The sequence below is a fragment of the Opisthocomus hoazin genome, chromosome 7 (genome assembly GCF_030867145.1).
Source record: "Opisthocomus hoazin isolate bOpiHoa1 chromosome 7, bOpiHoa1.hap1, whole genome shotgun sequence".
NCBI lineage: Eukaryota > Metazoa > Chordata > Aves > Opisthocomiformes > Opisthocomidae > Opisthocomus > Opisthocomus hoazin.
The window spans coordinates 35,827,205-35,845,004 of record NC_134420.1 but is presented as its reverse complement, the minus strand read 5'-3'; the positions used below and the strand labels follow the sequence as shown (position 1 = coordinate 35,845,004).

Sequence of the window (17,800 nt, the reverse complement as noted above, 5' to 3'; positions counted from 1 at the left end):
TGAAGAGGACAGTCCCGTTTGTAGCAGCATAGTAGTGACACAGCTGAAAATGGGCCTATAGAGGAGCTTGCGAGCAGATTAAATACTGATGTGGCTGAAGTCCCACGTTAGTGACAATTTGTATCGGCCCCTCCAGGCTTCTCAGTATCAGAGGTCACAACACAGGAAACTCAGCTTCAGCTCTTCCCCAGCACTCATTAAGAATGCAACTACAGGTAAGTTCCATGAACTGTCTCTGCTTCAACCTTTGAAATCAGACTACGGCGAGTACAGTCTGGCCTTGTCTATGGATGAAGCCAAACGGTGCTCACTTGCATACCCTCTGCGAACACGTTACCCAGCCCACAGAACACAGACCTTGGTGTCTCCTGGAGAAAGTGCGGTGGCCGACATCAGCATCGCTTCTCCCAAAATCAGTATGCAGAAACTGTCAGGTTGGGGTACATCACAACACGCTGCTGTGATTTTTAATGTGTGCTACTCCAGGTCAGGAATAAACCAGAAAGTTGTGCTGAACCCCAACCCACCATGGGCAATGTCTTCCTCAGGACTTAGCCCTGCCCTGGAGAACAGAGGGCAATGCCACTGAGAGCTGCAGGGGCTCCTTGCGACTCTGTGCATGAATTCTCCGCTCCTGCAGCTCTTCAATATAAAAATTGCCTTCGGGACTGGAGAGTAGGTGGTTATAGCTAAAAAACACTCGCTTGAAACACGTCACGAAGCACTAATGAGTATTTTTGCTTCTAACTCTGCGTTTCCTAAAAAGTTGTGGGAGGGCAAGAAATGCACCTGTAATACGAGATGGCTGGGAGGGGATCAGCTGCTTCCCTCTGCCGATTTTCAGGCACGCACATGCGTGTGTGCATACTTTATGATTCACTACAGGTCCCAAAGGAGTTGTTCTGAAGGCTGGTTTCTTTTGACTGTCCAATACAAAGGTGATCTGGAGGTCTCTGGAAGAATTTATGATGTCAGAAGACGTGATATCAAAGCAGTGAGATATTCAATGCTAAGCACGGGAACAGTGGAGGAGTACGGTGGTTGGTTGTTTGCATAGCTCTAGCAACTAATTTTGTGCTTTTTTTTTAAGAAATAACAAGTGGGTGTATCAGGGATGGTTAAAAATTACAGAAGTCATTAAAGTGGTCAGAAATCTATGAAAATGCCAACATCACACAACAAGAATGAAACTGTTCAGGGGGACGGAATTTACCTTTAAAGTATTGTAATTTTAATTTAAAAACCTCATTAATTTTGGATTCTCTGTCATATTTGTTGTTTTTACTAAATAGGATTAAACAGTTTTATTGTACAAATGAATAAGGCTAGAGTTGTTATCACAAGAAATTTTTAATATGGTTTGTGACAAGCAATATCAAAGTTATTAACTCTCAAGCTCATGTTCTGAAACCAGACAACTCTCAGCAACAAAGTTGTGCACTGATAAACATAGGAGGCATATTGTATTTTTTAATTAAATATGAAAACATGAGCTGTGTACATTATTTTTTCCCTAGAAAACACAGCAATTTCAAAAGTTTATCATAAAATATTTTCATGAAATGAGTGAACCAGCAAACACATGCACTTGTGTGCCTTCCCCCCTCCCAAGATAAACGTGATAAGAGAGACGTACGCAAATGTAAAAGTTAACAGAACAAGTGGCGTTTTGTTGTTGTTTGGTTCTTTTTGGAAAGGATGGAATGTAACATTGTGCTGGACTTTCTATATCACAACAAAAAATATTTGGTGCAATATTTTAACATTTTAAGTTTCAATCTGGTGGAGAAAAATACCTTTTTCTATAATAAAATATGTCTGTTCTTTTTAAAATGTAACTTTTTTTGCACAAAATAATTTTGTAAACTGTCATTTGAAGGGCAAGGTAGGCAGTGCCGTGTCAATGTCCTCCCCCCACTTAAAAATGGGATCTGTTATCTGAAGCAAAATGGAAACACAAAGAAGAGCGGAGCAGAGGCTGCTTTGCAAAGAGAAAGAAGGGCGTGTTGGACGGGGGAGAGGGGAGGGAGCGTGTGGTGGGACAGAGAAAAGTTAAAGGTCACTTTCGCCGTAGAGCGCCGTGGAGAAGGACATGTAGTCCAGGGCACCGGGTACAGCATCGCGGCCGTTGTAGGGTGCCATTCTAGCAATGCAATATTCAGCCTGATCAGGAGGGAGTTCCCGCCGTAATTCGTCCACAGTGATGTAGTTCTGCAACGAGGACAAACAATAAGGCGATCGTTACTCTTAAAAAACTGACCTTCCTCCTCAGGGGGACAGCCACCCCCTGCCCCCCAGGGGAGCAGGCAGCAGCCAGGGACAGGACCCCAACTAGCCTAGTGCTGTACGGCCACCCAGGCAGCTCTCTGCGCACACCCCTTGGGAGGAAACGCAGTCCCTCTCCCTGCCATTTGTCCACGAAAATGTTTTTACAATGCAAAGGATTGTTTTTGCAGGGGGGATGCTGGCACACCTAAAGAAAAGTAAGGGAAGGTGTTAGTGCAGGGCTGCGCCTTCCTACTGACAGTGGAGGTCCTGCTGAAAGCAAATGGGAGGAGGAAGAAACTCCGTTTGGATCCCGTCCCTCGCTGGCAGGCGGTCACAGCTGCTTGTGCTGCTCGGGAGCTGCCATTGCCACTGCTCAGGGCAAGGACAGAAGCCATCTCTGCCAGCTCTGGTTGGTGGCACCAATGCAGGCAGCAGACATGCCAACGCTCTGCATTGCTTCCATGGTTCCCCCAACAATCCTTGCCTTTCACAGCAGACATTTTTAATAAGCAAGCAAAACTCCTTAAGCAAATTTGGCTTCTGGAGACTCACTGAGCTGAGGTAGCCTGGCTTCTCCCCATGCAGCAGGTAACAGCAGCTGCCTGTTTGCTAACCAGCATGTTGTCTTTAGCTCACTGACTCACGGGCATTTGCAGTCGTCTGAATAATGGTTTGGGTTTCACACCATCTCTCTCTCTCCTCTGACTTTTTCTTCTTTTTTTTTAAGTTTTTTACTCCGCCTTTCAGTTTAATGACTGGAGTGAGTAAGAGGTATTTTTCTTCATAATGAAATACTGTCTGATTCATGTTATAGTCAGTAGAGCATATTAAACACTGACAAGTGTATTTGACATACTGTACAGAGTAAACGAGTTAATAAATAATACTGTATCCAAAAGTACCTATTTATTCAGTGATTAGCTTATCTAAATAATGTGAAATTTTCAGGCCTTGAAAGACAACAGGACTGGCTTCAGTTAAGTAGATGCCTAAAGGACAGGGATCACGGGTTCCTACATTACAGATCATGAAAAGACTATCAGTGAAACAGGGAAACTGGTACTGGGCAACTCATTACATTCTGAGAAACAGTATCCCACATTTCAAGGGAGATGAATAAAGTCATTAGCAAATATAAAGATACATTAATATTAAATGCATGTATTATTTGTTCAATTACATAAAAGATCATTGTGGATTGTCAAATAAGAAAAATCAGATTACATAATTTTTTTATCACCTGGTTCCACTGATGATGCAAATTTAGAAAATTAATACTTTTAGTATCAACCTATGCGTTTTCCTACTTTCGACCAATTTCTATGATTAAAAGATGCTCCTCTTGCAGATGCAGCATATCCTCAATGAAAATCTACTATTGATTGTATAACAACTGATAGTGACACGCATATCTGAGAAAGATCATCTCAAGTTTACAGCTGTCAGTAATTAATAGTTTTTCAAGACTAATCCAGAACCATCTGTTGAATTTGTTCATACATCTTAAAATAACAAACCGCAACCAAGCTCTTAATTAAATTTTTAAAGCAAGAGTGGGCAGCTTAGTTCTGACTGACAGCTGAACAGGACTTTCAAGTGCCTTGGCAGGCTGCCCATTAACCCACACTGTAGCCTTGCACTCCTCCAGTGCTGCACAATGTTCCTGTGAAAATACCCTCCACGCTAGAGCGTGCTTCCCTCCACACCTTCTCTCGGAGACGAGAGAGGAAGAGGAAAGCAGGAGAAATGCAGATGCAGGAAAGGAAGGAGTGGAGCCTGACCTTATCTCCAGCCAGGATCTTGAAGGAAGCCATAACCTGGTCAGCAGTATCTGTATCTGCCGTTTCCCGGGACATGAAGTCAATGAAGGCCTGGAACGTCACTACACCCAAGCGGTTAGGGTCGACGATGCTCATGATGCGGGCAAACTCTGCCTCTCCCTGCAGAACAAGAAAGTCATGTGAGCCTGGACATTCGGGCAGCGGTGCTACGAAAGCGGGGAGAAACTGTTCAGCAGCACATCTCACAGCTAGAAAAACAAAGCCAAACTGAAACCACTTGTTTAGTTTATTCCAAAGGACAAATGAGTGGGAAGCATTTGTACATAACAGCAAGTTAAAAAAGAGTATCGTGATTAAAAATTCTCAGCGGTGCCCTAGGGTAATATCCAACTCCACCTAGCTCTAGGACAATGCTCCTACCAGCAAACAATATCACACAGACTTCAGGGGAAGATGCAAATTTCTCTGTAATACACGTTGTGCTAGCAATATTGGAAGTTCTGCATTCCTCAAACCCTTTTACTTTCATGTACTAAACGTGAACTTTTACAGTGCTCTTCAGCTGCCAGAATAGAAGCCACTAGAAGAAACATCTCTGGGGTCTTTAATAGTATCTGGTTCATCTTAACTAGACAGGCTTTGGAAAGAAGGACTGACGTATCTGGAGTGGCCCAGGGAAGCAGCCTTTACAGGAAAGATCCTATGGAGAAGTTGGCTACAGAAGCCAAAACCTTGTCATGTAGTTTTCTGCCCCCACCCCCCCCCCCCCCCCCCTTTTTTTTTTTGCATATAAACAGAAGATCATCTATTCTTGTCTCTTGGACTCCTTCCTCGCCAGGTAAGGAGGACGGGAGAGCAGAGCCGAATGTTCTCCTGGGAACAGGCTCGTCTAACACATCTAGAACAGTATACCTTCAAGAGTAATTAAGGTATCTAATCAAATGTTACTGTGGCTTGGCACACTAAAGAGCCTGTATTTATATTGGGCTGACGAGTAAGATGAATAAGCACTGCTTTGCCTGACATCAGGAACAAAGATACTGAGAGCACAGATGAATATTTTTGCACTACGCTCTTCCCCTGCCCTTTGATGAGCATCAGTATTCAGTGAAGCTCTTCCTCGTAGTTATGGTGCCTCCCCAGGTGCCTCATTACTGTTCTGAATGTGCAGGTACCTGGTGAGGGTAAAGCTATGGGGAAGATGACTGGAACTTGAACCTACTTGCGTGTTCAGGAAGAGAGATGTGAAATAAATGGTTGGAATGAGAGGAGCAGTGTTTGAGTATATTCAGAAATCAGGTCGTGTATACTTCCAGATGAGTTCAACTGATACTTAGGGCTGGAGAAGTTGTGTGCTGCGCAGAGCGCAGGTACCGATATGAGGAAGTTTATTGTTTTCTCCACTTGTAGCTACACAGTTTGATAAACATAGTTCTTATTTGAAATATAAAGGAATCAATAATTTCCTTTTTTTTTCCACTACCTTCAGCTACCGCTGAGAGAAAATAATTTTATGCGTACAACTAATACTAGATTTAACATTGCTGACAATTCTGGAAAATAAGGCTGTATTTACCTTGATTAACTACACATTTTCCCTTTATTTTTGAAGATGCCTACAAGAATCACTTTGAACAAGAGTGAGAGGGCTCTACATTACCATATTGTAACCCATGGAGATAAGGCAGGCTCGGAAATCTTCACAATCCATCATACCAGTCTTCTTCTACAGGGAATGATGCAAAAATGGAAGAAGCCAAGAGAGAAAAGGGAGACCAGTCCAGGGAGAAACGAACCCACAGGAGACATTACAAAGAATGAGTTTCAGGGGGGAAGAGGATGGAAGGAAGGATTTACAGGACAAAAAAAAACATAGAGGAAAGGTAGTTTGTGAAACCACAAAGAAGCAAAGGTGGTTTTGGACATGGAATAGTTTACACACAAAGAACATATTGATGATGAAGAAAAGGAATGAAGATATCAAACAAGACGGATTGAGGGATGGACAAGAAAAGGAGTGTTAAGTGACACAGAAGTAAATGGAATAGTTTGAAGACATAAAACGAATTCTCCCAAGACAAACAATTAGGGAATAAAGAAGGAATAGATACCAAAGTATATTTAGAGAGGAAGTAGTTTAGAAAAGTGATGTACACATAGTCAAACGCAAGAACAGCAATCACAGACGGATTAAGACAAACAAGAAAAGAGAGGAAAAAAACTGTTATTTTTTCCCAGTTTAACATCTGACTCTGTTCACCACTAGCATTCAGTACCTGTGCATCGTTTCCGATATCGTAACCCAAGCTGATGAGACAGGCTTTGAACTCCTCAGGGCCAAGTGTGCCGGAGTGGTCCTGGTTATGCGGTGTGCCAGGCAGCAGGACATGCAGTGCCAGTGGGGTGACGGTGTGGGGCAGAAGGAAGGGAGACACAGAGGAGACCAAATGGAGGCGGAAGGGCAACAAACAGGTGCACCATGCAGTGGGTGAGGAGAGAGGGAGAGGAAGAACGACATGCAGATAGAAAGACAGGGAAGAAAAATAAAAAGTGCACAACGTTAGATATCACAATGACATTTCAGGATGTGCTAAAAATGCTCTTGGAACAGTTCCTTCTCAGAGAGCTTGTCACATCATGAGAGCATTTGAACGACAAAAACAATTGATGCTCAGAAGCCTCAGGATCTCCATCTCCCAAGTGAACTACTTGCGTCACTGCTTGTGATCCGTAGTCCCAGACGCCCTGTGTTTCACTACCCGGAGTGCAGGTAAGCAGGCAGAGGCAGTGGGAAGCATTGCCTTAATCTTCTGGTCAAAAGTCCCACTAAAGGAGTAGGTGAGGGCAGGTATGTTTGGCATCACACCCAAGGAAGCTTAGCTGTCAGGGCATCCCAGGAACAGCCAAGGAAAAACAGCTGAAGCTCAGGGCGGCAGTGTTATGGCTGTATTTATGAGACCTGCACATGAGCTGGAGCTTTGACCGGCAAAGCTATTTCAAGTGCTCAGCTCTGCAAACCACACTGCTGGACAGCACAGCACAACACGGCTTGGCAGCTGCTCTTCCCTCTGCTCATTCCCCGCTTCCCCTGTGTTTGGATGTACCCATCAAACTATACATAAGCTACCACAGGAACTGAGAATCCCCATCCAGCCTGCTGAATTTTAGCTCAGGACAGCCCCCAAGCACTGCAGAGCCCCTGCCTGCCACCACCATCTCTGCCAGATCAAGGAAGCTACACACAGGATACTGGGGCCAATTCCAAGCAACTTCCCTCAAAAAAATCAGCTTTTAAAGTCAGCGTTAAGCCTTCATAAATCAAATACACAGCTGAAGATGGGAAACCCACATTCTCTCTGCATTATCATTCAGACTGTTGTGGAGAAGTGGGAAACAATATGAAGGTCAAAAAATAAAATCTACAGGGCTTTATGGGTCCCTCTGCTAAGAAAAGAAGGCATGGTTTTCGTTTTTCTTAGGCAGCTAGAGAAGGGCTGAAACAGCCAGTGTTCAGCAACCTGAAAGTGTTGCCAGTCTCTGACGGCAAGCCCTGCTCCCTAGAGACCCTTCAGACAGCCAGGCTGGTGCAAGCAAGTGGTGGAGAGCAACCTACATTTGCATCACCGACTTAGTGTCTCTGCAGGCTGATCATGGATTTCCAGACAAAATTGAAGGGGCTGATAATGGAGCCAGTTTCAGGCTTGGGCTGCTGTCTCTGCTTCCCTGCTTGATACCTTTGTGATCCGGGTTGTAGAAGGAAGAGCTGCAGACATGCTGGCAAACTGAGGGGAGGAGAATTTCCTTTAAGGAATTCCTTTCTTACTGCACCCATTAGTGCCTTGGCATGTATTTCCACAGTAAGGCAAATCAGGCTTTACAGTCAGGGTTTATCTGCATGATGCAATGCCGTGGTGTGTATGGATCCTCCTGTTTGCTCCATACAAGAGCAATACTGGTTTCTGCAGTATGGGTTTATGTGTCAGTATGTCACAGTGAAGGACAGCTGCTCCAAAGAATTTTGTAAATCAAGATAATAATCTGCTCTCTGGAGAAGATGGGGCAAAAGTCTAATTTCCTAATAAGCCTTCCAACTTTTCCATACTTTAGCTTTATCAGGAAACTTAGCAGTTTCCTAATGAAGACATACTTCTCCTCCCAGCCTAACGATCACTTAGCAGTCTTCACAGGAATGACTGCTCCACGGGAGTGGCATTTTTAAGAATGAAACATCTTCTGTTGATCTAGTTTTATGACAGTGACTGTTAGTTTTTTATTGCACGGCACAGTCTATATGGAAGCTTGTAGCCTGCCACGCTGCAGTTACCTCTGTCTTACCCTGTCAAAATGGTTGAAAGAAGCCCGGAACTCGTTCATCTGTTCCTGGCTGATTCCTTTGGCATCACGGGTCAGAATCTGGTTTTCCACTTCGTTGATGGTTCTAGCAATTGTTGTTAGTAACTGCTCCCAGCCCACTCGGATATGCTGGAAAAAGAGGACAGAACAATTTTTAAATTAAAAAGTAGCTCTTCTGCCTCTGAGGCCAGTGGATCGAATGTGCTACTTCTTGAAAAATAAATGATCCTAGTGACCAAGCCAGGAGCAGTCCATTTGCTCAGGAAAGCTTCCTTCTCACCTGCAGTGTGAGCCAACCAGAAGTTTAAAATCTGAAATTTTGACTGAACAAAATATTGAAGAGGCCAATTCCCGATCTTAAGAAAGTCTCAGTCCTATTGCAAAGTTCCTTTGCCTTGTCAGAGCAACATATTGGGGGCCTTTAACACAAATGGGAATCAAATCCAGTTCTTCCAGGACTTCATTGGACAGAAAACTCTCCTTACCAAGAAAATAAATAAACCACAGTCCTTGGAAGACACTAGTGCTCCACTGCTTCTGCTGTAGCTTAATGAAGAGCTGGCCAGAAACCAAAAGACAAGTTTCAAAGCCCGCCTGTGTTCTGCTGGACTCATGCTGAACTCAGATTGCTTCCAAGAAACCTCATGTTGTCCAGAGAAAGCCAGACTCCGATGTTAAAAAGCCTTTGTTGGACTTTTTTCTTCTGCCAGGCTGTGGCAGCTCAAAATCACTCCCCTGGTCTTTCTAATCCCAGCTAATGGGCTGCCGCAATCAGGTGGCAGGAGAAATGAGACCAGCCAATTCTTCAAGCAATACTGTTGATCTCATTCAGGTTCTTTCTTTTGTCTATATTTGGAAGTACATCAGAATGGGTTGGCATGAAGTACAGGAAGGCAAAAAAAAAAAATTCAGCGACATGTTGTTGCATGCTTGGCCACACTGACAAGCTCTCCATCTTCTGGAGAACCACAACACATTGCCAGAGCTAGATGTGGCTGATGCTAACTGGCCACGGCAGATGCGGCTGGCTGATCTGCTGCCAAAAATTTTACCTCCATGGTGTAGTTGGTGTGCTTGTTGTCAAAGATAAGTGCTTCCTGGATCTGTTGGTGGTCTCCTTCCAACTGGTCAATCTTTGGTTTGTAATTCACAATGCTTTTCTCATACTGCCGCAAATGGTTGAGCTGGTCCTCCAGGGTCCCATGCATCTCTATTGAAATGCGGCCAATCTCCTGCATTAGCAAAGCCAAAGGAGTTAGACCACATTAGAAAGACAAGCCTCAACACGCTTGATATTTATTGCAGCTATTCACACTCACACAGGATGATGATTAAAAAAGAAAATCTCATGGAGCAGTTACTTTAAATGAGTCAACACAATGTCAGCAAAAATTTTAGCAGAGCCCTGAACGTTTTCCAAGCGAGGTGAGTCACATGAGATGCATCTAATACAAGGATACCAAAAAAAGGAAAACTGCAGTCCATAAGCTAGTAAAGTACCAAGCCAGATCTTCTTCTGATGTACTGTCTGCCACTGACTTAGTCCCTTCATAAAGACATATTTCTGTAATTGCTCTCTTCTTTATGGCTCCTGCCGTCAGTAATAGCTTCAAACTCAAATCTTCGCTAAAGAGAGATCTCCCTTAAAAATAAGTTTCCTTTGCTGATCTTTGATATGCTAACTGTATTTATTTTGCCCTGTGTTTGAAGACCATTGCTGTAAAAGCAGTTATACATAATATGCTTCTGATGTAGGGTCTTTAACTTGCTGCACATAAACACAACTCTCTTAAAATACCAGTGTTCCCCATTTTAAGTCATGTTTTTTATCTCTGTACTAAAGAGTTAGGGGAAGAAAAATACAAGCACTTCAGTAACTGATACCGATCTTGGGATTCTCTGTATTGTCTATGGACATCATATTTTCTATGAAAGTTACCATATTTCCTATGAAAGTTTCTCTTGCTGTAACCTGAAGGAAGAATGACTGTTACAGTGGTCAAGAAGGACCAAGAATAAAACATCAGTGAAGATCATAGAGGAAAACAGACTGTTTCAAAATGAGCAAAGCGCTACCTCCATCTTGGTCTGGATCCAGGGTCCAATGACATTGGCCTGTGCACCAAACTGCTTACGAAGTCGTTCATTTTGCTGCTGGCGAGCATGTTCTTCCATCAGGGCTTGATCCCTTCTGGGAACCAGCTGCCGCACCTACAGCAAAGGGTAACAAAGTGTGCGGTTTCTACATACCAAGGCACATGTAGAGTAAATGTAGAAATTGCCACAAGGAAGGGAGGAGTGGGTGTTTGCAGTGAAAACAAGCAGTTGTACAGTTTAGGGCATGGTGGGAAGGCTCATGGTACGTGAATCCTATCTGCTGTAAGATGCATGCTGCAAACTCATCTCAGGCCATGGAAGACCAGAAGAAGCTTCCATTCATGACTTGGGTTTTGGTGGCTCATGTTAACTGAATTGCAGGACCTGTTCAGATCTCACTTTGGGGACCTCGTTTGGTATCAAGAACCATAAGCACAGCTGGTATGGAGAGTAGCTGCTCTTTTAGGATTACAGCAAGGGAAGGCTACTTGGCTGTGGAGATAAAACATCTGAAAGGTTGAATGGTGAAAAAGGATACTGACTCACATGCCACACGTACTTGCTTTTCAGGTCAACTGAGGACTGAAAACCTCAAAGCTTTTAACTTAGCATCTTTCATTATAAAAACAGCAAGTAAAAGGGAACTGACACCCCTTAGGCATTTATATGAAAGATCTCTTTCACTTTCCAAGCATGTGGCAATTGAGCCAAAAACAAACAACAAAAAAAAATGCTCAGCAGTAAGCATAAGAGAGTAACTGAAGAGTAAATAATTCACTCTCTGGGGCCCCAGCGACTGAGCAGTGGCATCGTCCCACACTAACTTGCAAGGTTGGAAAGAACTCACATGTTCCCATTTGCCATTGATCTCATGTGGTGTGATGGTAGTGTAAGGATTCGTTCCTGCCATGTTGACATGGTATGTCTGGACAATCTTTGAGACTTCATTGTGGATTCCCAGGATGGCCTGTCGCTCCTTGTCGGCATCTGGCAAAGTGGCTTTGAACTGTTCGTGGGCTGTGGTCAACCCCTGCAGAAGGAAAGCAGAAGCAAAGCAAGCCTAAGAGCACTAGTCACTGAATAGCCCCTTCAGCAAATGTATCCCTGAAGAAGTGACTGCAAAAGCTTACACATTCCCAGGATACAAGGCAGGCTACTCTGCTACACTTTTCAGGTTCTCTCAGCATCACTAAACAGGCTGTTTTAAGTAGTTACACAACGTGAAGTCTTGTTTTCCCTCTGTTTCTGTTCCATGTTGACCAGTGAGAGAGATCACATCCCAAAAAATGGTGGAATAATTTTGGCAGCACTATTTCTCCAACACTGTTCAGTGACTGCCTGTCAGCCCTTTTGGGAAGAAGATTTGACTACTAGCATTACTTTAAAGCAGTCATGTCTCACTAGTGTAAATGCACCATGGTTTTCTTCTCCCACTAGGTATGTACTAGTTCTACACCTGAGATAACTCCAGATGAATAGTAAGAGTTAGATTCAGTCTGATCAGAGTCAGTCAGAACTAGGTGAAGGTCTTCCAGCCTACAGCAAACTTGCACAGGCAACAGCTGAAAAGCAGCTCCTTCTCCCTGATCACAACAGGCCCTTTCTGTTCCCCGTCTCGCTGCGGTGCCCAGACTGTGCTCCAAGGACCGACGGTGGGGGCACGCTTGCTGGTAGTTTGTGGACATCTGACAAGCCAGTCCTGGCTCATCTCCCACTGCTTCTATAGGCCTTTAAGGTACTTCATCCCAGAAGCCTGGAAGATCAAGACTAGGGAAGCAAACGCAGGGAAAGAGGCAGCAAAACGAATGGGGGACAGAGAGGCATGTGCAGGGATAATCGAGGGAACAGTGTGGACAGAAGAGGGAATGAAAGTAAACCACATGACTGACCACTCTCTTACAACACACGCACTGTAACTACTTTTTATAAAATTGCTTCCTGACACGGTGACTCATTACTTTGCAGCTGCTGCAGTGGCCACAGAGATGTAATGCAAGTCTGGGGGGCTGGGAAGGATACTGCAAACAGTCACAAAGAGATGATGGAAGTGTTTAAATGCTGTTCAGATTTGTTCTGCTTTATAAAAGATTTAATGAGCCCCTTGTTTCTTCCACCCTCCTCTCCTGAACAAAGTAGCAGCTCAGTAACAGAGCCGATACAAGGCTAGGGCTGTTTCACCACCCCTGCCCACCGCTGGCTGCAGTGTCCCCTGTTGGTCTCCCGTTTGCTGCCTCTGATGGCCACATTGCTGTCAGCCATTCCTGCAAAGAGCTGACTTGGGATTCTTTTCATGAGCCCATTAAGCAGGAAAAAAAGAAGTCTCCACTGTAATTCCTGCTCTCAAAGGTCTGAAAATTACCTGTAGATACCTCAAGTTGCTTTTATAACACCCTTTCAGAAGGGGGAAAACAGATACACTCTCTGTTGTCTTTCAGAAGGCAAGATGACTTTCACTTCACATGGTAACCCACCACCCAAGTGAACAATTCTGATTTTTCTTGTGCTCAACACCAAAACCCAGCTGGCAGGTCAACAACTGCCCTCATGGCACATCCCATCACGTAGGACTAAATGAACTGGACATGACATTACATGGGACCACTGACCTCCAGAACATGTGAGCAGCACTAAACTTTGCTCGTGTGGGTTAAAAAAACTGCACAAGACCCTAACAGATTCTCTCAGTTTTCAGGCTTTCATTAATAAGACTCTGGAGCTAGTCTGAAAAAAACACTTTCAGTTCTTTGTGTCCAGCTAGGATGGTGTGAGCATATTTTGTATCTATTCAGATCCAGGTTTTTGGAGGAAATCAAGGAAAAACATACTCCCTTTCTGTTTTTATTGCTAAGGCTCACTCACTGGAGCAGAAGCACCAAAACGTGACCTACAAATTCAACACCACTAGGAATCCAGAAGCCCCCGACTTCCCTCTGTCCCAGCCTGACTGGTGCAAATGGCTGCTCTGTACCTGGATCTCCTCAATGGTGTGAACAATGAATGTGTCCTGCAGGTCCTCCATGGCCCCTTCCATCCAGTTATTGAAAGGGGCAGCTCGTTTGGCATATTCCAAGTACAACTGGTCAATCGTTTCCAGTAACTTCTCTGTCCTCTGGGCATGCACAAAAGAAGAAAGAAAATCAGGGAACATGGTTAGAGAAGAATAATCATGTAGATATGTGGGCTGTCTGAGCTGCTCCTTCGTTTCAGACCTCCTTGGTGCTCCCAGGATGGCATTACAGTACAAGTCTCTCTGCTGTTAAGAGATTACACACAGGATGGATTTTTTCCTCAGAGGGAAAAATCTGAGGTCCTTCGAAATAAAACAAAACAAGGACAGTCTTTTCAAGGAGAACAAAACTACAAAACACAGAAAAGTAGAAATAAATCAATAGCCTGAGCAAAAAACCAGCACCATAATTGGGCTGGAAGAGGAAAAGCAGGCTAAATATACTGAAATGCAGCCCTCGTTTACAGTCCGGGTTGTTCTAGGAGTGCACAGAAGAGCTGAAATGGGTTGCTTGTGCACCACTGCGGCTTTCTTCCCACAAATGACCTACCCATGCAATCCCAAAGGTCCAACTTTTAACATGTCTCACCTCCAAGGCTTCTCTACGTTTCTGGGTTAGGGCACCCAGATTATCCCACTGATCACAGATCTTCTGGCACCTGGCATTGACACTGGGAGAGTCGTAATAGTCCAGCTCGCTATAAGGGGTGGGGGAAAAAAAGGACAAAAAGTCATATAATGACCTTTTAGAGAAGAAAGAGAAACCCATTAGAAATCTTTATCAGCCTTGAGGACAGATTCAGAGAAAGAGCTCATGGTCTCCGCGCGTAAAGTGAGCCAGGAAGACGGCAGTATCTAGTTTTGGAGACGCTGTATGTTATGCTACATCAAACCGCATAGAACAGGAAGAAAAACAACCACCACCCAAGGCCTCAAACAAACACTGGTGCCAGCTGCCTGATGGGAATAACTTGGCACTAGGGGAAGGGAGTACAGACTTCTGCTCAAACTGGAAATAAGCAGATTATGAGCAGGGCAATATACCCAAGCATTCTGCTTAAGAACATCACGCAGGCTAACTGCCTGCACCTGTACATGAGAACGGGCACCAAATTTTATTATGAATGCAAAGAAACTGCTTAAGATCGTTCAAAGAGTTGCATAGTTGGGGTGGCAAGGAACAGCTAAATTACACAACCCATCCATTTATTTAGGACAATCCCAGAATTACAGTGTAGGTTTCTCTCCTATATGCCTGACAGGGAGTGCTTTGCTGAGATGTCTATAGGGTGGCACTCATGGAAGACGGACTGGTAAGAGTATGGCTGGGGAAAGGAGAGCATGGAGGTAAGCTGAAGCTTGTGGTCTTGTATTGCTTTGTGCTCTTGGTTCTGCACATGGAAAAAGAGGGAGAAACCTGCAGACAGGGAGACCAGCCAAGCTGGGAAGTGCCAGCCTCGAAAGAGAAAGCAGAATAACTTACTGAGCTACTAACTGACCCTGCGCTACCTGATGAGCATTTCTCTAAGCAGTAATGCAGGTTTAAACAGTTTCCTCTTGCCTCCTGCAGCCTTGCTTCTCACCATTGTATTGCCTGCCTGAGGTGTGTGGGCACAACTGTTGCTGGAATCTTGGGATAAACTAGTCAGGAAACTGATCTGGGCTAAAAATAACTTTTTCTTTGCTGCGTTTTTAATCCAGATCAGTTCCTTGATCTACATTGCTGCAGAGCCAGCACTGCAGATGCAAGAACTGCTTCTGAAAGCCTGGCTTGTAACGCACTCGCGCTGGACCACTACTGCTGGGGAGTGCAATGTGCCGTGCCCCCAAACACGCCTGGCACGGGCAGCCACACTGGCTTCCTCCAGACCCTCTCCATCTCTCTGCCAGTCTGTCTCTGGGGGAGAGAAGAGCTCAACGTGGTTTTTGAGTGCATGGCCTCTTTGCTGAGATGGAAGACAGCTTTTGTAAGGATGGCAGAGCCCGCTGTTCTCACACTTTGGAAGAACTCGTCTCTCCCCCAGCTTAGGGCCCAGCCTTCCCTGTTGCTCTTAGAGCTGGAGCTGCTTTGGCTGGCATGTAGCATGTGCTTTGGAAGCAGGAGATCAGCTAATGCTCGCTGACTAGCCAGCCTCAGTTTTAATCTTACTGACATGGAGGATTGCCTTGAACCCTTCTCCTGTTCCAAGGTCAATCCTCCAGCGGACAAGGGAGCAATTCTGTAAATCTGTGTTGTTAAAGGAGATAACGGTCTTGATCCAATAATCCTGATTTTTTAGAGAAAAACAGTCCTGCAGCCCAAGAGTACTGGTCTTAGCCCAGACACTAACTTGAGATAGGCCAGTGCGATATATAAATATTTTTAAAATAGGAAACAAAGTCAAACCCAAGTTGTTCAGACTGTTTTTGCCAAGAAACATGCACGGTTTCAAAATCCCTCTCCCTGTGCTGCAGAGGCCAGTTCTTCACCTGCCTGCTACCCCTAGCAACCAACCTCCCGCCCTGAGGGGACCCCATTTCTCCTGGTAACCTGCGTCACTCATCACTCCAGGAAAAGGAGTGGAGGTGAAGCTTTCCAAGCCAGGGGAAGCAGGGAGGGAGCTGAGTGGCTGTGAGGATGCCCCGAAGCAAGTGGTGACTGGGGTGCACATGGTACAGTACTCCTGGAGCAAAGGGCCCAGGGTGGCAGCCAAGGCTATGATGGGCTCAAGCATCAGCAGATTTTTTTTTTTTCCTGCCAGAATAAGGAGGACTTTTTTTTTTGATACAAGAGAGCCAACTGACAGCCTGGTATCCTCTGATGTTTGCCTCTGTTCCTGGAAAAGCATGACAGCGTCACAGCTCTGAAACCTAGCAGGCATCAGCGGCAGGTCAGACTCTTTAGGAAAGGGTTCACAGCAGCCTAACAAGCTGGAGGAGGATGGAAATTTGGCCTAGGAATATAATTCCGCTGCCCCCTCATCAGCACCCACGACTCATCCGTTTTCTGGCCTGCTCTTCTGGTGTGTCCAGATACTGGAGAGCAGTATCCTAGAGACTGTTTGGAAACACTGGGACTTCCCAGCATTTTTGTATGGGGATTGATTTACGGCTCTCCAGAGGGCAGAGGGCAAAGCCAATTAAGCCTCGCTGGCCCCAAGGACGGGACGTGCGCCGGGGTGCCGTACTTCAGCTCTTGTGCAATAGCAGCAATCTGTTCCACGCGGTCCTGGTGTGCGGCCAGGTCGCTCTCAAAGGCCTCGTGTTTCTTCAGCAGGGCCTTTATCTCCGAGAGGGTTGCCGTTTCGTAATCCTTCTGCTGCAGCATCGCTTCCTTACCTGGGGAGGGAGCCAAAGGACGGCAGAATGAAGGCAGGACCCCGCGCCCCCCGAGCCAGCTCCCCACCACCCGGGCAGCCCCGGGGGCTCTCGGAAGGGCACCTGCCCTGCTCCGGACACCCTGCCCCCCTGCACGTGATGGCCGAGAGACGCGCAGCCCTCGCTGACAAACCACGGAGTGACAGTTTGCGGTTAACAACAGAGAAGGGCACGTAGTGCAGCTCAAGCCAGTGCTGTCACAGTTTATACTGGACTTGTCTCACTATGTGCAAACTGGGCTATGCTCGTCCCATAAATGCCAACCGCAGCATTTACTGTATGGTAACTTTTCCTCTGCTCTGCAGCTCTTTTCCACCCAACGTTCTCACTTTGCAACAGTTGGGGAATACCGATGTGGCCACATGATGTAAGCAGAACAGACATCAAGCTGATTTTCATGCATTAGTTTGTAATCAAATAAGACATGAACCTAGCATTCTTGAGAGGAAAACCTCATGGAAGGACCTACGCATGACCCATCTCTTCCTCCCTACATAAGGGACAGCACTATGTCAGGCAATAGGAAGCATGTGGGTTGGCATTACCATCTGTCCAGGACTCATGAATGGATGCCTTCTGCCGGAACTTCTCTGCCAGGTGATCCAGCCTCTCTAGCCTCCGGATCTCATTCAACAACCACTCCTCATAGCCCTTTTCAGCCTGCTCTAGGCCACCCCAGGCATTGTTTATATCCTAGAGACAGGAGTACAAGAAGAAAAGGCAAGTTAGAAGATGGGGGTGAAGATGTACGTCAGCATTAGTCTCCATGAGATACACAGCTCCAACTGGTTGGAGGGAATGGATGTGGGCTTTCAATCTCACAGGGCTGTGCAAACAGGTCAGGAAGACAAAGCGCCAGACATCAGATAAGCAGGACTAGCAGTATCAGGATATACCTGTCTACACGAGAGTCCCTCTTGAAACACTTCCCCACATG

General features: G+C 45.4%; 1 protein-coding gene across 6 annotated transcripts in view; it reads right to left on the bottom strand.

Annotated features, from left to right (window-relative positions):
- Positions 1-1,331: 1,331 nt before the first annotated feature.
- Positions 1,332-17,800, bottom strand: part of ACTN1 (actinin alpha 1) — a 93,484-nt gene continuing 77,015 nt past the window's right edge. For 2 of the 6 annotated variants that reach the window (XM_075425129.1, XM_075425131.1), the window contains exons 11-22: positions 17,409-17,556; positions 16,674-16,824; positions 14,096-14,204; positions 13,468-13,608; positions 11,347-11,529; positions 10,479-10,613; positions 9,455-9,634; positions 8,385-8,531; positions 6,326-6,406; positions 5,710-5,775; positions 4,050-4,208; positions 1,332-2,211 (exon numbers count right to left, since the gene is read on the bottom strand). In XM_075425129.1, coding sequence (XP_075281244.1) covers positions 2,053-2,211; positions 4,050-4,208; positions 5,710-5,775; positions 6,326-6,406; positions 8,385-8,531; positions 9,455-9,634; positions 10,479-10,613; positions 11,347-11,529; positions 13,468-13,608; positions 14,096-14,204; positions 16,674-16,824; positions 17,409-17,556 — 1,659 coding nt within the window. In that variant the 3' untranslated portion in view covers positions 1,332-2,052. The remainder of the gene's footprint in view (positions 2,212-4,049; positions 4,209-5,709; positions 5,776-6,325; positions 6,407-8,384; positions 8,532-9,454; positions 9,635-10,478; positions 10,614-11,346; positions 11,530-13,467; positions 13,609-14,095; positions 14,205-16,673; positions 16,825-17,408; positions 17,557-17,800) is intronic. The other 4 variants (XM_075425127.1, XM_075425128.1, XM_075425125.1 and 1 more) reach the window with 2 other exon arrangements.